Source organism: Eublepharis macularius, chromosome 5 (assembly GCF_028583425.1).
Source record: "Eublepharis macularius isolate TG4126 chromosome 5, MPM_Emac_v1.0, whole genome shotgun sequence".
NCBI classification, from domain to species: Eukaryota; Metazoa; Chordata; class Lepidosauria; order Squamata; family Eublepharidae; genus Eublepharis; species Eublepharis macularius.
The window spans coordinates 87648837-87673003 of NC_072794.1; the positions used below are offsets into that span (position 1 = coordinate 87648837).

At 39.8% G+C, this 24167-nt stretch overlaps 1 protein-coding gene across 1 annotated transcript in view; it reads left to right on the forward strand.

Annotated features, from left to right (window-relative positions):
* EPS15 (epidermal growth factor receptor pathway substrate 15) overlaps positions 1 to 3773 on the forward strand; it is a 105377-nt gene extending 101604 nt beyond the window's left edge. The window contains exon 25 of the mRNA XM_054979590.1: positions 1604 to 3773. Coding sequence (XP_054835565.1) covers positions 1604 to 1750 — 147 coding nt within the window. The 3' untranslated portion in view covers positions 1751 to 3773. The remainder of the gene's footprint in view (positions 1 to 1603) is intronic.
* The last annotated feature ends 20394 nt before the right edge of the window (positions 3774 to 24167 follow it).

Below are 24167 nucleotides of genomic sequence, written 5' to 3' on the forward strand. Positions count from 1 at the left end.
GAGAATCCATTGATCCCATGGGGGCCACCATCGCATACTGCCTCCATCCTGCCTCCATGGTGACGCAGCAAACGGTGGAATGTGGGATTTTGTCCATGTGTGGGGGGAATGCTGCCAATCCGTTTGTGCCGCTGGGGCCTGAGAGGCCAGGCAGATGGTTGTTGCATCTGGAGAGCAGCCGGTCCCCATGCTGCATGCACACACACACTGGGTGAAACTCTCCATCCCCAGGACCCTTTGGGGGGGGGGAGCCACCACTGGATTCTTCTCTTCACCAGTGAAAGTGGGGGTCTGGACAGGTGACTGCTTGCCATTCCCTCATTCTGACTGCGACCGTTAACCCAGAGACTACTAAAGAAAAAGAGAGGGCCAGGTCGCCCCGAAATCAGTGCTTCCACATGAAATACTAGTCCAGGGAGATCAGAGTATGTGTGTGGTGGTGCAAGCACCTACTAGCATTCTTGCAGTATTCGCCATGTTATTAGTCCTGACTGGACTGACCCAGATAGCCCAAGGGCTGCCCATGCTGGTTGAGCTTTCCACTCCTGGTCTCTCTGCCCACCATCTCCAGAGGATCTTTTCAGATACGGCAAGCAGCCCATCTGCCCCAGCATGTGAAGGACAGCCAGTAGCTGGGTGAGGATATGGGGCAGCCACAGCAACTGCTGGAGCAAGATCTCCATGAGTACATCCCTGGTAGGGCATGCCCAAAGTGGTTTTTGCCAGGATGTCCTCCTCATCTGCATAGAGAGAGCTTTTGTGGCAACTGAGAGGGCAGGGAGCAGGCCACCCCCTTCATACTCATGTGTGCATGGCTGGGTGGGGAGGCCAGCACAGGAGGGCCTCCAGTGAGACATGTGATGCTGGCACAGAAGGGTATCACGAGACTGTGGGAGACATGGCCAGGGAAATGGCCCCCACCCATGCAGGGAGGGTCTGGCAACCTGGACCCTATTAGGCAACTCGGCAGCTTCAGCAGAGCTTTGGGAGCTGCCCCACACCAGGTCTCCCCCCCCCCCAAGCTGAGCAACTTGCTGCGGGTACCTTGACCACAGGGTCTTTTGGTCCCCACCTGCCTGGTCTCCGGTGGGGTGTCAGCAGGCAGTGGAGATCATGGCCCACACACAGGCTTTGTTTTCACTTGCTGCCATGGGCACAGCACAGCATTGTCAGGGGAAAGGCAAGTTGTGCACCTCCTGCTGCGCCTTGCCGGGCTCGGTCACCAACATAGCTCTCCTGCGAAAGTCTTTAAGGAGTGGATGAGCAGCGGTTCATGCCTCAGGGTTACACTGTTTGTAATCTTTTAGTATGAACTGTAGCTAGGCCAGATATCCACTGGCTAAAATCTTAACAATGGAAATGGTTTTGACAACCTAAATAAGATAGTTGGCACAGAAAAACTGCCTTCTCTTATTCCTTGATCAGAAAAATGAAATGAACCAAATAACTCTTTGATGCAAACCAGATCCCCCCACTCATAAATGTAAGCAGTGCTAACAATAATTGAAACCAACTCAATTATAGTATGTTGCAGACTGAATCTTATTTGAACACTCAATTTCATAACAGCTTTTGCAATTAACAAATCTATTCCTTTTTGTAGTATCCTACTGAAGAGGACATGATTGAATGGGCAAAGAGAGAAAGTGAGAGAGAGGAGAAAGAACGGCTTGCAAGGTTAAAACAGCAAGAACAAGAAGATTTGGAACTAGCTATTGCACTCAGTAAATCTGAAATATCAGAAGCATGAAGAGTTTGTTTTGCCTCAACCACTTTGTCCCCTTTCCTTGAATAGCTAAGCTGTGTGTAATTAGACGTTATGTATAAACAGGGAAGTACAAAAGGCTTTAAACTCCTGCAAATGTGATTTTAGTATCTTTGTAATTTTTCATATTCACTAATCTCATCTGACAACTCGTAATACAGCACGCTTCCATCTGTACCTTGGAATTCTTCTGTACTATAAACTATTAAACCAAAGCAACTTTCTTCAATGCAAAAAAGTAATGCTGTTTTAAAATTAGAAGATCAGTGAGGCACAACAATCCTTTTATGAATACATGCGTAATCTAAAAAAAAAAAAAAAGCAATTCTGTCCCAAACTCAAGTTAATTGTTATATGCACCAATGTACTCCTAAGGATGTTAAAAAAATCTTTAAAAGTGCAGGAGCATCTACATACAATTAAAGCATTGTATACCCTTTTCGCTTTACAGATGACGTCAGGTGTTAATTTTTATTTACTTTTTTTAATGAGATTGAGTTTCAAGTCTTGTTTAGCTGTTTTCTGTGGGAGCTGGCCATTTGTGCCAGTTACCACAATATTCAGTTTATGAAGAGGCCTGTTGCTGAACAGCAAAACATATTTTCACCTGTAAGGAAAGTTGGTCATGCTGACAATGCTACTATAGGTAGAAAAATGTAGCTTGCGGATACTCGTTGAACAGAAAGTAGCTGATTCTGTTTTCGCTGAAATGTTTATGTCTGGCTATCACAAGTATTATACCTTTACAGAATTGATAGTAATTGGTGGTTGGACATATAAAATGCCTTTTGTGCCTATTGTTTGTCCTTTAATGAAGGTTTTACTGCTTGACTGGCCATTTAATAGAAAATATAGGGTTCCAAACACTATATATTTTGTCTGAAACTTTGAAGCGGCAGTTTGCCATGAGTTTTAAAAATGCAAATTTAGGATTTTCCCAGGGATATCAGTAAAATGAGACTGGCTAAAATCACTGTCAGGAATTTTGAAGGCCCCCTGCTAATTGAGCCACCTTTTCCTGTGAAATATGCAACTAAACTGGCAGGTTGGCAGCTGGATTTGAAACAGAGTAGTAAGTGCACTGTGTGAAGGCATCGTTTACAACAGTTGATTGCTATGTATAATTTATTGAATGCCAACTGATAGTTGCACCTTAAACTAAAGTTTCTTTTATGGTCACTGAGTCAAAGTAAAATTAAGATTGAATGTTCATGAAAGTAACTTATTGCCTGTTCTGTGTAATGTATTCTGTTCTGCAGAATGTAAAACTCACTCCAAATGACCCATTTCTCAATCTTCAGTACATACGCAGATGGGCTGTAGCACTAAAATGTTGAGTTATTTTCAAAACCTGTGGTATTTGTACCTGAAATAAAAAAAAATTAAAACAATTTTTTCTACTGCAAGAGGAAATACAGTCACCACTTTCAGGCTTAAATTTTTCCAGTTACCTGTGGATGCTGCTACCGGAATCGCTTGAAGGTAGTTCTCATTCATTTTTTCTGAAAAAAATTGAGACTTGTGAGAAATTTTTTTTTTGCACTGGGAAATGAGCATTTGAAAACACCTCAAAAATTAGTTTAGCAAAACCTCCTGCAAGTATTAAATATCCATAATTTATCTACACAAACTGCAATATTAATCGTGCATATTGTATGTTTAACTGGATTACATACATTTCTTAGCTTTTTTGTTAAAAGTATACTCAGTGGACCAATACAATATTTGTGTATATATAAATATATAAATATATATTATATTCAAGCTTTCCTGTATAGGATTTAAAGTTCTGAGTCACTTGATGTTGCATTTTATGTTACTGATTGATTACAGAACCTTTACTGGAAGGCATCTAAATAAACCACTGCTGTGTCAACTTTAATGGCATTACTTTTGAAGTTTTAAAAGGCTTTTAAGAATTTGATCAAGTGGGGTTAGTCCTATTTATAGATCTTTGTTTAAAATACTAAAGATAGCTTGTAATTATGAATAAAACACTTTATGTACATGAGATGGGTCATCTTTTAAATATGTAACACAATAACATGACTTGTGAAAACTTACAGGTATGTCACATCAAAATGTTTTTTTTGTATTTTTTATTTCTTTAAATTATTGCAAAATGAGAAAACAAAATCCCCAATACTAGTTACAAAAACAATATTAGCAAATCTATACATAGGCTTCTATAAAATATTTCCAAATATATAAAAATCAGTCCATACTCAATTGCTGTCAATATGCAATAGGTTCAGATGTTGATAAATGGATAAGGTCCTCAATCCAATGAATTTTGGGAAGTGGGCATTTGTCTTTCCAGCACGTACTTTTAGCAACTGTAAGGGCACATAGGTCCATTTCCATTGACCATCAGATTCCAAAAGATAGGCAAATAGTTTAACAGTACATAAACATCTTCAAAAATAAATGAGTATTCAAATACAAAATTAGTATGAGTAATGACTTCCTTCCAAAAGGGATGAATGACTGAACATGTCCAAAGCATATGCCTAAGAGATGCATCTTGTGAATTACACCAATTAGACACTGTGCTTAATCTTTTCGTTTAAAGGCGCTATGGTGTCCCATACACCTTAAGTTTTTGCTGAATAAGTCTCAGCTTAAGAGCCATAGCAGCAACAGGTATAAGGCTTAAAGCCTTGTCCTATTGCTTTAGCAGAGTGCTAAAAGTGGGGGAGATACTGAAGCACTCAACGCTGCTGGGCCATATTTGGACATCAACAAATGTTGCAAATTTAAATATTGCCATTCAGCAGAAGTTGGCAAATCATATTTAGACTTCAGTTGAGAAAATGAAAGAAACTCATCACCATGACTTAACAGTTGATCTAAGGTAAAGATTCCTTTGTTTGTCCAAGCCTTCCATAAAAACAGATTTCTTCTCAATTTAAAATATGGATTGAACCATAATGTTAGTTTGGTGTGTGAGAATGGATCAGATCGTTATTGTCGTGATTTTATATGCCATAATTCTCGAGCTTCAGAGATTGCAGGAGGAACAAAATTCATTTTAACAAATACTCTAACACATTCCACTTTAAAAGTGGCTTCAAAAAAGAAGCCTCCAAGGAGCCCAAGATGAATATTCTGAGATGAGTGATCCCAATAATTTGTACATGTTAACACATATGTCTGATGATAAGCATTAAGGTCCAGAAAACCACAACCTCCATCAATTGAAAGTTGCATCCTCTTTAAAGAAATCTTGAGTAGTGCTGAACTCCACATAAATTTCCACAACAAAGTATTTTATGAATATATCTACAAGGTATATATGCACACATAACATATATAATTCAAGGTACAATGTTAATTTTGAGTGTATTTACTTTATCCCATAATGACAAATTTAGGGTTGCTAATCTATCCAAATCCAAGAATATATCCAAAATCAGCTAATTAAAATTCAACAAAACCATGTACTTAATATTCCTTAAAACCAATATTCCAAGATAAGTAACAGCATCCAGGAAACATCAAAAATGATTTAACAGTGAAATATAGTAAGAGAGAGGAAATGTTTTGGAGAATGGCTGTTATAAACCTGAATATGATATTTAAAAGATATATAGATGTATTCCAGACAATCTTTGTAATGGGTACCTTAATCTTTCTTTAGTGCAATTTGCATTCCTCTTCCTTTTTTTTTTTGTTTCCCTCTTATAGTTTAGAAAATAAAAATATATATTAAAAAGGGGGGGGGGAGAAATGTCCCTCAGTAATTACACCCTGTAAGATATTGTCTTCCAATGGCTTCAATTCTGATTTTGTTCAATTAATTGAATAACCAGACAAATCACCAAAATTATTAATCAAACTCATTGATTCAGGAATGGAAGACTGAGGTTCTGTCATAAATAGTAAAAGATCATCTGCATATAAAATAATTTTAATTTTTTTAAAAAAAATTAGTTTTATTAAGAGTTAAAAGCCCAATAAAAGGGCAAAGAAATAAAAGAAATAAATAATGAAAGCATACAAAAAAGAAAAATTAGAAATAGAAATCATACGTTTCATTTACCATTTTTCTCTACAACATCTAATTTTAACAAACATATTTTAAATTTTAATCTCTCTCAAACTTCCTTTTCCAATACTGCCCCTCTTCTATTTATTTTTTCGCAAATTTATCTTTCTAAAAATCAAAACCAAAAACCATCAAATCGTTTTTCCTAGTTTCAGGCATAAAGTGTTAAATAGAGCTATTGGAGAAGAAAGTAAGATTGAAGGTATTAAAGTTAAAAAAGAAGTGTGTAAGCTAAGAGCATTTGCAGATGATCTGGTCTTCACCTTAAAAAAACCCTTAGAGGGAGCAGAGGTACTAATGTCTAAATTAAAGGAATTTGGTGAAGTAGCAGTATTTAAAGTTAACAAAGAAAAAACAAAGATGCTAACGAAGAATATGCAGGAAAAAGAGGAAAGTCAGTTACTGGAAAAAACGGGATTTACAATTGAAAAAAAGGTTAAATATTTAGGGGTAATACTGACGAACAAAAGTACGATGCTGTTCCAAAATAACTATGTCAAGGTATGGAATGAAATTTTAAAAAGACCTAGAAAGATGGGAGAAATTACAACTATCATTGTTAGGAAGAATTTCTCTTATTAAAATGAACGTTTTTGTTTCAGACAATCCTAATTTAAAGCTCTGACAAGCAGTTAGAGTTAAGGCATAGAGATATAATGACGTTTATATGGCAAAAGAAAAAAACACGTATTAAACAAAAGGTTTTGCAAGATGCAAAGGAAAGAGGTGGACTGGGGGTGCCAGATCTAAAACTATATTATGCAGGTGCCTGTTTAGTTTGATTAAAGGACTGGATAAAGTTAAAGAATAGGAGACTTTTGGAATTAGAGGGACATGATCTAAGGTATGGGTGGCATGGGGGGTACCTGTGGTATGATAAAATTAAAGTAAATGTAGACTTTAAGAATAATAATATATGCCAAGTCCTGATACGAATTTGGAATAAGTTTAAGCCAATAATAACAATAAAAACACCTTTGTGGCTTTCACCACATGAGGCACTATTTAGAAGAGAAATATTACATAAAGTGGCTTACATATTACGACCTATGTAATTTTGCGCAAGGGGGGATAAAACACTCGAGAGAGGAACTGAAAGAGAAAGGCTTTGATTGTCAGTGGTTTGCATATATGCAACTATCAGAAAGGTTTAAAAATGACTTCAAAATGTATGGTATGGAGGAATCAATTAGTACATTTGAAAAAGAGCTATGTATAAAAGAAGATCACCTAATATCTAGAATATATAAATTGGTGTTAAAAATAGAACCGGAAGAAGAACAAGTGAAGGACTGCATGATTAAACGGGCCAAAAATTTTGGATATAATATCCATAGGTAGCAATGGGAGAAAACATGGAATTACGGGTCTAAAGTTTACATTATAATTTGAAAGACAATTTCTATAAAATGATGTACAGGTGGTACATGACCCCACAAAAATTAGCTAAGATGTTTAATGGGGTGTCAAATAAATGTTGGAAATGCCAAAAAAAAGGAGGGCTCCTACCTTGGGTGAAGCACAGCAGACTGAAGTTAAATCCCACGAAGACAGAGGTCCTGTACTTAGGTCATGGGACGTTGGAGGGGGGGATCCAGCTCTTAGCCTTCGATGGTGTACCACTTGTGCCTGTTTCGCTGGTCAGAAGTCTTGGCGTGATGTTGGACTCCTCTTTATCAATGGAGGACCAGGTCGCAGCAGTTGCCCAGTCTGCTTTTTTCCATGTTTGGCAGGCCAGGCAACTTGCTCCCTATCTCTCAACCCGTGACCTGGAAACAGTGATCCATGCAACGGTCATCTCCAGATTGGATTACTGTAACTCACTCTACGCAGGGCTTCCCTTGAGTCTGACTCAGAAATTACAGCGGGTCCAGAACACTGCTGCCCATGTCTTGATCGGTGTGCCTTTCAGGACACGTCACTCCAGTTCTGTAGCAGCTACACTGGCTTCCTGTGGAGTTCCGGATCAGGTTCAAGGTTTTGGTATTAACCTATAAAGCCCTAAACAGACGGGGATCAGCATACCTGAGGGACCGTCTCTTCCCATATACTCCTCAGAGGGTGCTGAGATCAGCCAGTAAGCACCTACTGGTAATCCCTGGCCCCAGGGAGGCTCAATTGGCCTCAACCAGGGACAAGGCCTTTTTGTTCCTGGCCCCAACCTGGTGGAACTCTCTGTCTGAGGACACCCGGGCCCTCCAAGATCTTGTCTCCTTCAGGCGGGCCGGTAAGATGGAGATGTTCTGCCAGGAGTACAGTTGAGGCCATCAGGGTTTCCACCAAATGAACCTCTCTCCCGGTCTCCTCTATGTCTGTAGGGGGTATTGACTATCTACCCCCATATATGAGCGACCATGCATGGTTAAGCCGCACCTCCACCCCCGTCAGATGTTATATGGTTTTTATACAGTAAGCAGGTGTTTTATTAGAAAGCTGTGTTAATTTATTATAATTTTATCTTGTATATTTTATCTTCTGTTGTTACCTGCCCTAAGCCCGCTTGCGGGGAGGGCGGGATATAAATATAATTAATAACAATAATAATAATACCATATGTGGTAGACCTGTCCTGCTACTAAAAAGTATTGGAAACAAATATACCTAACAATGCAAAAAATATTAAAGAGTAACCTACAATTAAAACCAGAGATGTGCCTATTTAGCTTAGTGGATACTTCAATAGAAAGTGAATTTGGAATTTTGATTAGATACATGACAATGGCTGCAAGAATAGTCTATGCACAATATTGGAAATTGAATGAACTTCCAACAGGAGATGACTGGTTAGTGAAGATGTTGGAGATTGTGGAAATGGCAAAGCTAACGGAGTTGCTGAGGGATAAAACAACAGCCAACTTTGTGAAGATCTGGAAACTTTTCGTGGACTTTCTGTATGTAAAAGAGAAGTCAGAGCTAATGATTTGTGGATTTGAAAATTAGAATTGTAAGGTAGGCAACAAATAATAGGCTGAAATATGGAAAAATGCGGGTATCTTTCCAGTAAAGTCAAAGTTATATATTTATTAAAAAGATGGGTAATACAGAAGAGTTATTGATTAACGAGTTTAAAGAAATTCTGCAAAAATGTCCAAAATGGTAAGTCTCCCTGTAATGATTCCAAGTAAATGTGTGCATATATCTTTAAATGCTTGATGAGATAGGTGATAGGTTACATGAGCTGACCAAGAAACAGAACCCAGATAAAATAGTTTGGAATGAAAAATGCCAAGAAGCATTTAACTCTCTAAAACAAGCACTCACATCAAAGCCTATTTTAAGAGCACCAAACTACAATAAAAGTTTTTACATCGCCACAGACGCTTCATAATTAGCATTAGGTGCAGTGTTACTGCAAGAGGATAATGCTATAAAACACCCAGTGGCTTATCTAAGCAGGAAATTAACAGACAGGGAGAAGAACTACTCCTCAGTGCAGAAAGAATGTCTAGGAATAGTGTGGGCTTTAAACAAGTTGAGAAGTTACATATGGGGACAAGAATTCACGCTATTAACGGACCATCACTCTTTGACATGGCTTCAATCAATGAAAAATACCAATACACAATTGCAAAGGTGGTCTTGGTACATTCAGGAATTCAATATTAACATCCAGTATATCAAAGGCAAAGATAACGTAGTAGCAGATGCCTTATCCAGATGTGAAGCCAGGTTGGAACAGAATATTGATAGCGAAACAACCAGAAGAAGCCAACAACGACCTAGTAGAGAAGGCCAAAGCCGAGATGACCTCAGCCCAGCAGTGGAACATCCTAGAGAGGAAGATGACAGCCCAGCAGTGGAACATCCCAGAGAGGAAGATGACCTCAGCCCAGCAGTGGAACATCCCAGAGAGTAAGATGACACCCCAGCAGAGGAGGAATGCAAGATAAAGAAACACAAGACTTAAAAAAAAAAAACACAGAAGAGTGAGAAATGGACCTAACTGGAACTGCAGAGACTATAAAATATTCCCTAAACCAGAGGAAGCTGCACACAACTCTTCTGGAAAAGAGATGTGTTCCGCTTAAGGAGAAGGGGGGGGATTTGTAATGATTCCAAGTAAATGAGTGCATGTGTCTTTAAATGCTTGGTGTGAGATAGGTGAAGAGTGGGGGGTGAAGGAGATGGATAAGTGAGTGATATGATTGGTTGATGACTGAAAGGGTGGGCGGAGTGAATGCAGTTTGAGACTGAGTAGAGAGAAAAGGGGCAGTCAGAGGAAAGCAGGCTAGCTGTGTGCTGCCTGAATATGTTGAAGTGTTTATGAGAGAAATATAACCTGTGTGGAACCTGAACTGAGCATGTTTGTGAAAGGACACTCAGTCAGGGAAAGGGAGGCCAGCTGTGTGAATGAGAGTAAATGAAGTAACTTTAAGAACCAAGAACTACTTTTATGAAACCAATACGCTTCTTGAAAAATAAGCATTTATTTTATTTTGTTATATCCCAGTGTAGCTGTCATTGCTATATCCCATTCATATCCTCAGGGCCACATAGAACCACGAAGGAGCCTGACGCTTAAACACGTTACCAAAGGGGAAATTTGAATAAAATATTTTGGAATAATATATTCCTGGTGGCAGCAAACTACCCAGAGGGTGTAAGGGGCAGATTAAAAGAAAAATCTACCCCAAAGAAAGTACAGGTCATAACACTCCATGTTTTTATTCATTCGTTTGTTTTTGTTTCTTTATGTGAATCTTTATTTGTTGTTTATTGTAACAAAAATAAAATAATAAAAAAGTACTAAAGGAGCATAGTTTCCTTAGGGAGGATTCTGCCCTTTTAGACAGGCTAGGCAGGCACAAAAAGGCAAGAACTTCTAAGACAAGCAAATGTCAGGGATCATCTCCCCACCAAGATCTAAGAAGAGAAGGGAGGAGGAACCCACTACTCATAGGGAATCTAGCCCTTGGGAGGATGACCATTCCAACTCAGATATGTCAGACCTATCCTCAGTTAATGAGGAGGGAGAGCTATCAGAGGAGGAAGAAGATACCTTGGCACCAACACAAGTGTGATTGTTTCCTCAAGAGGTCTTTGCCAGACTATTGCCTAAGGTCCTGAGGGCACTGGAGATTTCCCCTAAGTCCTCTGACAAAAAGGAAACAGATTCTACCTTCCCACAGGGGTCAAAAAGGGCTCTACCCAAAAAGGGTGGTACTCAAACTGGCGTGCCTGTTGTTTTCTATGATATCATGAAGGCAGAATGGGAGACACCAGCAAAGTCAAAGTTCAGTCAGCCTGTTGTTTCCAACTTTACACCCAATGTGGCTAAAGAATTGCCAGTCGTAGATGACCCGGTTTCTAGTCTGGCAACCACTCCGGTGCTTCCCATGGGGGCGGATGGTCGCCCAAAAGACCCATGTGACAGGAGAATCGAGCAAGCATTGCATAGCAACTTCGAAGCCTCTGCAATGTCTCTAAGAGCTTCGGTGACTGGCTCCTTATTTGCAAGAGCTGCCTTCTCCTGGGCATCGGCTTTAGCTGCAGCTGAGAGTGATGTTCCAAAAGAAATTAAAGACGGAGTCAAGAAAATAGCTCTAGCCATGGCCTTTGCTGCAGATGCTTCTATGTAACTTCCTTCCAATTCTATTCCAGAGCCATGGGATTCAATGTAGTAGGTAGAAGAAACACCTAGCTGAGGAAATGGGAAGTAGACCCTTTGGCTCAAGCTAAGGTTGCGACAATTCCATTCAAAGAACTAATCTCTTTGGGCAGGCACTAGAAAAATATCTACTGGAAGATAAAGAGAAGAAGAAAGTGCTACCCTCAAAAAAGAAGGATGTGCAACACAAAAGGAGGTTTCAGTCCTTTTGTGACCCCAAGAGAGCACCATAATATGGGAGTTCCAGATCCCTTAAAGGACGCTGGCACTCCAGATCCAGGTCTGATAGCAAAAGCACATCCTTCTCCAGATTCAGATAGTACAAGGCACAGAAGGAGACGTCTGCATGACTACGATGCCCCAAGAGAGATCACCGAGGTAGGGGGCAGGCTACAGGAGTTTGCGGACATGTGGCATCAAACAATTTCAAACAGATGGGTTTTAGACAGGGTGACAAACGGATACTGTCTGGAGTTCAAATCAATACCACCAAGGCGTGTCTTTCGGTTACCAAGAAACTCATCCAATCAAAAACACCAATTTCTGGTGCAGGCAATTCAACACTTGCTACCAGTCAAGGTGATAGAACTGATTCCAACAGATCAGAGGAACCAAGGGGTTTACTCTACCTTCTTTATAGTTCTGAAGAAAAATGGAGACATCAGAGCCATTTTAGATCTGCAGTGGCTGAACAAATACATCAAGATGGTTGTTGTGGGTTTTCCAGGCTGTATTGCCGTGGTCTTGGCATTGTAGTTCCTGACGTTTCGCCAGCAGCTGTGGCTGGCATCTTTAGAGGTGTAGCAAAGACTTTTGGTGCTACACCTCTGAAGATGCCAGCCACAGCTGCTGGCGAAACGTCAGGAACTACAATGCCAAGACCACGGCAATACAGCCCGGAAAACCCACAACCACCATCGTTCTCCGGCCGTGAAAGCCTTCGACAATACATCAAATACATCAAGACTCACAAATTCAGGATGGAGACTATGAACCATTGCGGCGGCCATTCAAAAGGGAGACTTCTTAGCCTCTACTGATCTCTTGGAAGCTTATCTTCACGTTCCTATAAAGGAAGCACATCGAAGGTTTTCCGTTTTGCTTACGACAGAAAACACTTCCAGTATTGAGCACTCCCTTTTGGCCTTTTATTGGCTTTTAGCCGATAGGAATCAAGACACCACCTTAAAGGCGGCAAAATTTGCTGTGTGGACCATACGTCTCTGGAAGTATTTTATAGGGGGAAATATTTAAATATTTTATTAATTTTAAAGTTTTAAATATTTAAGAATTTGGATTTTGGAAATTCAGTGCTTCCTAGATGGATAGATTTGTAAACAATATGATTTATTTTGACTGTAATAATTAGATTGTATGTCGTTACTTGTTTGGTCTTTGACCGTATTAAATAGATTGATTGATTGATACCATTAGTCTATACCCTAGATCTAGGGGATGAATTAAGAATTCTAATCCATATGGTTTACTTTGACTGTAATAATTAGATTGTATGTCGTTACTTGTTTGGTCTTTGACCGTATTAAATAGATTGATTGATTGATACCATTAGTCTATACCCTAGATCTAGGGGATGAATTAAGAATTCTAATCCATATGGTTTACTTTGACTGTAATAATTAGATTGTATGTCGTTACTTGTTTGGTCTTTGACTGTATTATCATTTAATCTATCATTCAATCATTTCTATCTATCATTGAATCATTTCAACGTTACCAGACCAAATCCTTTTTCCCTCCCCCTCCCCTTCTTTCCCCCCTAAAGATAGTTATCAACCATATATTCTCCTTTCTCTTCCCTCCCTCCTCACCCCCCTCCCCTTTCTACCCCTCCCCTAACCCCACATATAGACAATCCTGACACGGTGACCTGTGGGTAATACCTAACAGGTTATTGGTATAAAATACCAATTCCAAGTGCAGGAAAAGACAATGAGGGCTAAGTGCAATTACCCCCTATCCCCCCTACCGCCCCAATCCCCTATGGTATTAGAGCCTCGGATGTTCTTTTCAGTTCTCTTCTTTTGCTCAGTACTTCTGGTGGTAAATCAGTGAAGGCTAATATTGGGGTTCCGTTGTAGTCAAGTGCTCCCCTCGCTCTAGCAGTTGCAAGAATTTTTTTCTTAATGTTCCCATCTTGAAAGGTAGCAATGATGTCTCTGGGATACTTGTGCTTTCTGCTGTTTCTTGATCCCATTCTATAAGCATTTTCTATTTTTATAGTATCATCTTCATCTTCATTCCACTGCAGTTGCTTTATTAGCCATGACGCCAAAAAATTAGACAGCTCTTCATTTGTATTAATATTTTCTTTAAATCCTCTAAATTAAATGTTCCTCTGTCTTATGGTAATTTCCAACCTTAATAATCTTTCCTGTTGATAAGCATTTTTACGCTGAAGCTTTGACTTCTATCTGAGTTGCATTGTTTATTTCTACCGCTTTATTAGCACTGTGGGTTGCTTTATTTATTTCGATTTTCATTTCAGCAAATTGCGCTGTAAATTGCTGTGACAACATTTTTATGTTGTCAAGCAGATTTTGTTCCATTTGTTTTATCAATTGGGAAAAGCTGTCCTGTTGGGAGGGTGAGCTTATTTCGGCAGTTTTAGTTGCGTCCGCCATTTTGTCTTCCTCTCCATGCTTTCTCCCTGGCTCTAGTGCTGTTTCCCAGTTCGGAAAAAAGTTCTGTAAGTTTTTTATTGCCTTTACCTGGTGCCTCTTTTTCTCAGACATCTGCTTTCCCATAATTAATGCGTTTCTTTTCGTTGTGACGATTTTAAAAGGGGAATTGGAGGGGGGGGACGGAGCTCTTGCACTAAGTGTCCTTCCTCCTCTCCGTCGACACCACGCCCCCTCGACTGTATTAGATAGATAGATAGATAGATAGATAGATAGATAGATAGATAGATAGATAGATAGATAGATAGATAGATAGATAGATAGATAGATAGATAGATAGATAGATAGATAGATAGATAGATAGATAGATAGATAGATAGATAGATAGATAGATAGATAGATAGATAGATAGATAGATAGATAGATAGATAGATTGATTGATACCATTAGTCTGTAACCTAGATCTAGGGGATGAATTAAGAATTGTAATCCATTTCAAAAATTCATGAGGGAAGTCAAATTTAGTCAATGTGGCAAAAATAAATTTCCAGTATATTTTGTCAAAAGCTTTTTCAGTATCAAGTGAAAGAATAGCAAATTGATCAGATCTCTTTCTATTTAATACAATCACATCAGCAACCAACCTAAAATAATCAAGACCTTGCCTACCTTGTATAAATCCTACTTGGTCTACATGTACCAGAGTCCTAATAACCTTTTGAAGTTTTTTAGCAAGAATGGCAGTTAATATCTTAGCATCCACATTCATCAAAGAAATAGGTCAAAAATTTACACATTATGATCTTTGCCAGACTTTGGAATCACAGTAATATAAGCATCCTGCAATGATACCAGCAATGCACCGGAGTCAAAAATCTCATTATACAATTCATATAATTTTGGAATTTAAAAAAGCTGAAAAGGGTTTGTACCATTCAGTTTGGAACCCATCTGGCCCTGGAGATTTGCCAGTGTTCATATTAGTTATCACAGCCTTAATTTCATCCATATTGTTACCTGAATTGTTATCTATGTGGAACAGCCCTCCGATTCAATCATCCTGAGGTGGGCTTTAAGGAGACACTGGTCTGCATTCCATTGCTGCTTAACAACCCACCTCCTTGCCCTCAGCATGGCTCATTGCCATTGTTGTTAGCTTAACTTTCGCAAGATGCAGACTTCATTTTCTAGTCCTAAGCCCATGTTAGAGCCAAAATGAGGGATCAATGAGACAAAGGTTCCAGGGGCTACAATATGCAAACGTTCAGCAAGAAACTGTTGCTGAACAGTATCTAAACATGGACAATCAAGGTGAGAGAAAAATGCTTCCAAGTCTTTTCCTAAAAGTGAAGAAGAAAACGAAAATAATAAAAAATAAAATAGTTTAAAAACAAAAGAATTCTTTGCTCCCAGGTAAGATGCCAGAGATCTTCACAATACTGGCCGCTCCCCTCTTTATAGTTATATAGATAGATAAATATGAATATTTATGGCCCTTGTATCAATGTAAAGCTTAGAGAGGCTAAGAAAAAAAACATATAAGCAAACACACATACAAAGAAAATCTAGCAATAAGCCAAACTGTTATCTGCAGCTGGCATTATGCCCAGATCGCGAAGTCAGAACAAGACAAAGAAACAGAGAAAAGAAAGAGAAAAGGCTTGCATCCAGATTCATTTGTATATGTGTAAATATTCTAATATTTCTTTAGATGATCAGTGCAAACAGTTTATTTATTTAGCCCGATAAGGAAAGATTCTGCCGCATCTGGGCTGTGAAACTTCTTAATTCGACCTTGGTACCAGTCACAAAAGATGGCATTATACTTAATATAGTATTGCAAAATCATATTTCTCACAAGACTTCTTGCTTTTGTGAATTGATGACAGAATACTGACACCTCTTTAGTATAATCTGTGTGAAGCATGATCTGGTCTTTATTAGAACCCCAATACAAGTCCTTTTTCTCTCTTGCCAAGTGTAAGAGATGTTCATTTTCAGTCTTCTGTGCAGTCCCACATGGGACTGAGCATGTGCAGGCCTGCCAATTGATAGGTTTCGCAGCTAAAATTGCCTTGGGGGGGGGGTTCCACCCCATCCCAGAGCACATGTGCAGCTTTTTTCCCGCCAAAACAGCCCGCTCTCTGGGAGGAGCGACACCCCTGACCCTTAGTTCCTCTTTAGCTGCCAGTCAGAAAGGATCTTCGTAGCATCTTTCTTTGGATTCCTTATCTACCTGGATGAATGAGAAAAGAGTGAGACAGAATGGCTAAAAAGGACTTATTTAAAAGATGCACTCAGTGCAATATGAAAATGACAAAAACAGATGGGCATTCCCTTTGCTTGGTCTGTTTGGGAGAGGGGCAAAATGTTATCTTGTGCAAACACTGCCAGAGCTTCATCCCTAAAGCCAGAGCCAAAAGAGCCACCAGACTCTTTGTGGGAATGAGCATTGTGGGAATGAGCATTGTCAGCTGCAACTAGCCCCTCTGTAGAGCTTGCCGACCAATTGGATCCAACAGTACCAGCCATTGCACTGGCCAAGACTCCGACTTCCCTGGACCCTATCATACCACCTCATATCCAAAAATATTGCTCATCTTCTAGTGTACTGAGCCCATCGGATCGGAATCCATCTCGGAATCTTCAGCTCATTGGAACTGGTAGTAACTTGGATCCGACAACACTCCAAGCCTGTCTACTTTGACAACCTCTCAGATCCAATAATGCTCCAAATCTAGAGAGAAATTAGGACTTCTTGAGGTTCAGCACCAGCGGGGGAATAGGGAGCTATCTTCGTGTCTTTGCCTTTATGGCTCATAGTTGAAAATTATCAGCCCACTTATCACAGAATGATAGCAAAAAAAACCCAAAACAGTAAATAAAGGCAAATAATCACTTCATCAAATAAAACAGGTTCAAATCAAAGCATAACATGCAAAGAAGATAGGAGCAGCACAGAGTTGCTTCTAATTACTCTGCCATCTTTACTGGAAAGTCAAAAAATATTTTTCTAACTTGAACTAAAATTGTAAAGGTATGCAATTCCATATCCTCCTGGGCTGAGCTCCTGCTACCTGCTCAGACCCATCCTTTTATTTTTGGTATCACTATGCAGGCTATGGCTAAAACGAAGACCTGTAATTGGACAAGGAGATAGTAAACTGTTCATTCTTTACTCTCCCCCATCCCTTTTTGGAACTGCATTGTTTACCCACTCAAGCTCTGTGTGCTGCGAGAGACATCAACTGAGGGTAGAAGAGGCCCCTGCTCAACAAGCTGTCAGAAACAGTACTGGACCAAATTAAAGCTCTTTTTTGGTATGTTTTCTTTGATTTTCATGGCAATTTTTATGTGCCTCATAAGCTAGCTTACAAAAAATATAAGGTCACTAAACAGCCCAATTGTGGTATAAATTTAATTCCCCCTCAAGTTGGTATAACCATTACTTGAATTACTTGCATGAGTATGTATTAGTGAATGTGTTTAGGGCGACTGTATATAAGAACCAGTTGCATTTATCTTGAACAAATGTTGTTCTAACCTGTCACTAAGCAATAAAAAGTTGTTTATATTGTGGGGATACTGTAAACATGTGCAATGTCAGTCTAAACATTAAGAGTTGGACCAGGCAGCATAAACGTCAAACAAATTTGGTGTTATGTACACCAGTATGGCACAGTTGGGGGTTGCCAACCTCCAGGTGGTGGCTGAAGATCTCCTAGAATCACAATTGATCTCTAGTTGAAAAAGCAATTTGTCTGGAGAAAACGACTGCTTTGGAGGGTGGGCTCTATGGCATTATATCCTGCTGAGGTCCCCTACCTTTTCAGGCCCCACCCCCAGAATCTCTAGGAATTTCCAAACCTGGAGCTGGCATGATGCCCCTTAAGTAGAGTTGATGCTATTAAGTGAATAAGAACAATGTCTGTTGTAGAAACATCATCTCTGTGGCAAATCAATAACAAACCCCCTCACAAAAATACTACTGCAATCCTAAACAGATTATACCTTAAACCCGTTGATTTATGTGGCCTTAAAAGGTTATAAACTCTGTTTAGGATTGTACTTTCATTCTCTCTGCTCTTTGCTATCTCTTTGGTGTACTGACAGTACTGACTTTAGACCTTTCAAAGATGCTTGAAGCGCTTAGGGAAAAAGCACTATACAAACTATTTGCTTCCTGTTATCTATTCTATTTCCCCCCCCCCTTTAGACATACAATCCTAACTTTAACTTGATGAATTTAATATTCTTTCCATCTAGGTTTCTGTTCTATCCAGATAATTAGGAGGGTCAATTGGCCTGTTTGTGTGTGTATTACCCCTTCCAATTCTATGTTATCTGCAGTACAGCACAATCTTCCTTTCTCTAATTGGTGACATTGAACAGCCCAGGACCAGAAAGATCAGTACAAAATGCCAGTGAATACTTCCTGCTCTCCAAAATCTTCCATGCTGTTTTATATTCTATCCTGGGGGGACTGCTTTCTAGACTTTGAGCTAGGTGTGAGTCTAGTGGCTACACCAGTGTTGCCAACTCTGGGTTGAAGATTTGGATGTGGAGCCTGGGGGGGGGGGGGCAATGTTTAGGGAGGGACCTCAGTGGGGTATAATGCCATGGAGTCCACCCTCCAAAGCAGCCATTTTCTCTAGAGGAACTGATCTCTGAAGTCTGGTGATCAGATGTAATTCCGGAAGATCTCTAGTCCACACCTGGAGGTTAGCAACACTAAACAGGATGCTGGGGTCCAGTCATGATCATTGTTGATAATGAAGGCTGAGCTACCCACCTGAAACTCTAGACCTCGCAAGGGTATCATGGCTCCAGGCACCTATTTGGCGCTGTAAACCTCGGAGCGCTTTCGAAATCCCAGCTTGGCCTCACTTTCCTTGTTCTGCATTGGTGCGCCATCTTTTCGAGTTTGTGCTACTAACTGATCGTAGACACTGGAAACTAGACGTGGGGTTGAGAGCCTTTCCCGAGTAGGCTTAGCAAACGCCTGATGTCCTGTAAGGCCTGGAGGTGGCAGCAGTCGCTGCTTCTGTAGCTGGTCTGGACTCCGAAAGAATTGGAAGCCGCAGACGCCTAAGAGCGGCTCGCCCAGAAAAGCGACAACGGGAGGAGGAGCCTAGCGGGCTGCTCGCCGCGAAGCCGCTTGGGGTTCGCTCTCCTTGCATTATGAGAGGGCGGCGCGCTTCCGAGCTGAGGAGAAGTAGCCTGGTGCTCTGCAGCTCTTTCCTTGGTCTGCAGGTGTGACTGGTTTGTGCATGCCATGCTTACCACTGGTGCTTGACAGTAGGAGATATTGAACTTCTTTTCTTTGGGGGGGGGGGGCTCTCCCAAGTCCTGAGGGGGGAAGTGGTGGAAATCAGTGCTTCCCACCATATACATAACAGCACCTAGTTAAAAAACAAAAAAAAGTTGTCTAAGTTTATTCCAAAGTGTTGTATTTGTGTCTGTCTTGCTGACATATATTACTTGACCTCCTTGACTTTGAAAAAAATCACAGAACATGCACACCAGTAGAATACATGTTATGTTTTTGTTAAAGAGCTATTATAATGTGAGTCTGTTAAACTATGTGAGCAAATTGTCTTTTGTCGCAGTATATTAAGTGATTTTTCAGGAAAGAGGAAAGAGCTTCTTTTCCGCTTATTGTTCTTGCATCTTGAAAATCTCTGGAGACTATTACTTCAGTGTTGAAATGGTGGTGAGAACCATGACATGTTCTGTTTTCTAGACAGATTGCTATTTACTCCCTGCTTATGCCAGGCAGAAACTAGAAACCCCAATTAGTCTACAAATGCTGCAGACAATAGGATGCCTGGTCTCCCAACTTTGTACATTGAGGAAGAAAGGGTCTTCAGAAAGTGTGGCAAACTCCCAGCCTCTTCAAAAAATGCTTACTACTCCCAAAGAATTATGTCCATTGGATCATTAAATGCACCACAAACTGTATTAATTGCCCATAGTTTGCCTTCTCAATGAAACTCAAGGTGTGTTACAAAATCTGATTAAAAACAATACAATCAAACAGCAAAGATTTCTGATGAACAGTGTAGTGAGGTTAGGACTGAAGAGATGGAAAACAACACAAGCAAGCAAACCATCTTAAGTAACAAAACAGTCAGAGTAGGCAAAAAACTATCTAAGGCAACAGAGCTCTAAAGTCTGACATGAAGAAAGGGTTACAAAAGTAGAAGACTTTGACTTGTAGTAACAATTAGGTGATACATACAAGCATTGCAATATACTGTAATATTATTTATTTATTTTTAATTTATCCTCTGTCTTTCTTCCCAATGGCCCAAAGTGGCTTATGTCCTTTTCCTCTCTACTTTATCCTCACAACAATCCTGTGAGGTAGGTTAGGTTGAGAGTGTATGACTGACCCAAGGTCACCCAACAGGCTTCCATGGCAGAGTAGGGATTTGAACCTGGGTCTCCCAGATTCTAGTCCAACGCTAACCATTATCCCATATTGGCTTTCATACTATCCCTCATACTAATACATTCCACTATAGGAGCAAACTCTTGAGCTGATCTATTATACCACAGTACTGATCTGTTTATATCTTCCTGAACATTTCTGTTTTGCACATTCTGTGAAACAATAGAAGTGAGGAGGCATTCCTGATAGCCTCAGGTAGGCCATTCCATAAGGTGAGATCCACCACAGAAAATGCATGTAAACTGCCCGGTGCCAATTTTAACCTTTTTGTAGAGTGGCACCTTCAGGACATTTTGCACAGATTTCTCTGAAGTGAATAAATAGAGGAAGAGATTGAATATAGCATCTTCTGTGCAACCATTACCAAAAGATGATATTGAATTACAAATCTAGAAAAAAACTTTAAAGGTTTTTTTTCCTGTAAGTTTGTAGAAAATACACATGGAGACTTTTCTTTGCCTTGGATTCCAAATTGGAGCATGTTTTCATTCTGTTTTGTTTTAGAGCATCCACACAACAGCATGCTCTAATTGGCCTCTTTCCAGGATTTCCCCCCTCCTCAATACTCTGTTTTCCTAAAATGCCTTAATCCAGTATTTTTGAAAAGAATCCCGTCCAATCATGTTAGTAGAATGAATAATGCACGTTTTCCTGATGTGAAAGGCATTTCCACTCAATGCCATTTTCCCACCATCATTTCCCCACCTCGTGTATCTTTTCCCCGCCATTTTTTCCAGCGACACCTCTGCAGGTTTTAACAACAAGAAATGGTTAATAGACTGTCATGATCTCTCCCCACTTATCTAGTTCTGCTTCAGATTTTAGTTTCAAGTTTCCATGAATCCTGTCCACATCCTTAGACTGAATAAACTGCAAAGTACCCCACGCAGCTGGACGAGCTAGCACCTTGGCATCATCTGACCCTGTCACTGCAGGCCCCAAACAATCCAGAGAAGAAAATAATCTATTGATATTTTTATAGATTAGTATTCCAGGCATAGCCCCTTGGATGCCCCCAAGCACAGCATAATGTTCCAGACTCAGAGTGGCATCCTCTGCTGCAATTGGAGAGTAAAAGTAAACTTGGGCTGCCACACCTAAAGTGATGAAGTAAGTTAATTTAAAAATCAAGTGAATCTTGGAATGGGAAGTGACACATATGCTGTCCTCTGTAGTATTGGTGCAGGGGGCTTGAAAAAAATTTCCCCACATTAGATGGTTAGAGTTGGTTAAGGGCTAATGTTTAATTTGCTGATAATAACTACTAGCTGAGGTTAATCTTTCAATATCTTATTTTTTTCCTTTGTGTGTATGTCAGATTTCATGTCTTAAGTTCTTTGTAACATTTGACAGCATTGAATATTGAATAAAACATGTTTGTATATTAGCAAAATTAATAACTATAGGATTGCTTTAAAATACCAACTTAAAGGCATTTATCCAACTGCACAGCCCCTTAAATGGTGTGGCATTTTTGTTCATGGGAGCAAGGGGTCAGAAGGTTTCTTCCAATTTCTTCCTTCCACTGCAGACATCCGCTTTGCTCCCTATGCTGTTGTGGAAAACAATAGTAATACTTTGTGTCTTTGTCATATTCCAAAATTTTGTCGCTTACTGCCAGCACATCATCAGCTGTAGCCAAGTAGGAAATCCATATCCCTACAAATGCAGAGTAATGACAGCAAAGAAGGAGAGCAGGTTGAACAATGCACTCAAAACTTTTTGAATAGTGCTTTACTGCCAACTTCCATCCCTTGAGATAGGTAAGGAAGTACAAATTAAATTTCAATCCATTAGTAAATCCAAACACTTCCCTCCCCCTCAAAAGCAGGAGCCTGGAGAGCCAGTTTGGTGTAGTGGTTAAGAGCACGGGACTCTAATCTGGAAAGCTGGGTTTGATTCCCCACTCTTCCACTTGAAGCCAGCTGGGTGACCTTGGGCGAGTCACAGTTCTCTGGAGCTCTCTCAGCCCCACCCACCTCACAGGGTGATTGTTGTGGGGTAATAATAACACTTTGTAAACCGCTCTGAGTAGGCATTAAATTGTCCTGAAGGGCGATATATAAATCGAATGTTATTATTATTATTATTATTCATGGATCACTTCAAGCTGTTTGAACTTCCTTAGGCTAATAAAGAATGTCGTTTCAGGCAAACTAGGTTATCCTAGAGTCCTGAGAGGCTTCTGCTGCTGAAGAGTATTGCCACCTGCTTCATGATGAGTGAGATGGTGGGAGCATTTTCTAGCCATTAGTACTCCAGTTTCCTGTATTTTCTCAGATATATAGAGGCACAAACCAGAAAAGGGATGGGTCTGGGTACAGTCTAGGAATATCATGATCCCAATTAAATCATGGAGACTCAAGTGTGTCTGTCTTAGTAATGTTTCATTTTTTTCTAATTACATCTTATGTTTGATAGTTAATATAAATTTGGGTTTGGCAAAATACTTTAACTCCATCTGTTATGGATCGGGGAGCGGGTACATCCCCCCCCCAATCCTGGGTACTTCAGTAGTGTGCCACCACTCCAGCTAGGAACCAGGCTTTTTCTTCCATTTTAGAAGATGTTTTTCAAGATGTAGCATGTCCCTCTTCAATCCAGATTTCAAAAGAGTTGTTTAGTCTGACACCAAGAAGGCAAAATGCAGTGGCATTTTAGACAGTTTATTGCTGTTCTCTCTTAATTGTAGGTAGCATTTTTCTTTCATGCTAATGCTTCCTTGCTACCCTCTAGTGATGATATATATACTACCAGTATATAACAATGCTTGGTGGAGGGTAGTATCTAATAAATAATGTCCAAGATAAGGTGTGGAGTTCCTGTGCTGTATGCCTGCCACTGAACAAGTTGTGACTGCTGCCAACTCTAGGAAGAGTAAAGGGAAGTGGGTGCTAGAGTCTGTCTAGTTCAGTCTTCTGATATATTTGCAGTTTCCTGGATTGAGGCCAGCACTTTCTGCCGTTGGCTGCAATCTTTAAGCTATTTTGTATTATCCACAAGAGGATTTATTATATAAAGGTCAGCCTCACTTATCCCTGAAAACATACTGAGCCACCGTAAAGAGAACAAATGCTGTCCGGTTAGGACAGAGCAGCAATAATTTGATTACAGAATGTATGAGTTCTTGTTCATCTGGGTGTTGAATTTTTTTCATTGTGGAAAAGTAAGTTTACTCTTTCATAGTAAATAACAATTCAAACCCTGGTCACCAAAACGCTAATGTTACCACCCTCTTTGGTCCACCCCTTTAGATCAACGATCAAGATTTCTATCCAGTTTTTTGGTGTTTAACTATTTTTTAAAAATGGGTAAGGAGCCATTGTACACTTCAGTTGAATCTTGCTCACTGATCTGTGAAAAAAGCAGTTGACTAATTTTAACATAGTCTCAGAGTTTTTTCCACTTGTCAAAATCTCTCCTTGTTCACATTATGAATGTAAAATGTCATTCATTTTTTTAAAAAGCTACTTTCAGATGAGTATGCTTGATGATATTTCCCAGCCTAATAAAAGGTGAAAGAGCTTTGTATATGATAATAGGGTAATTTTCTTATCCTTTTTGATACTTGATGGGGGATAACTAAGCTTGAGATAAGGCATGAAAAGAAGGAAACCGAGCATTAATTAACTTCTTTTTCTCCCCAGATCATC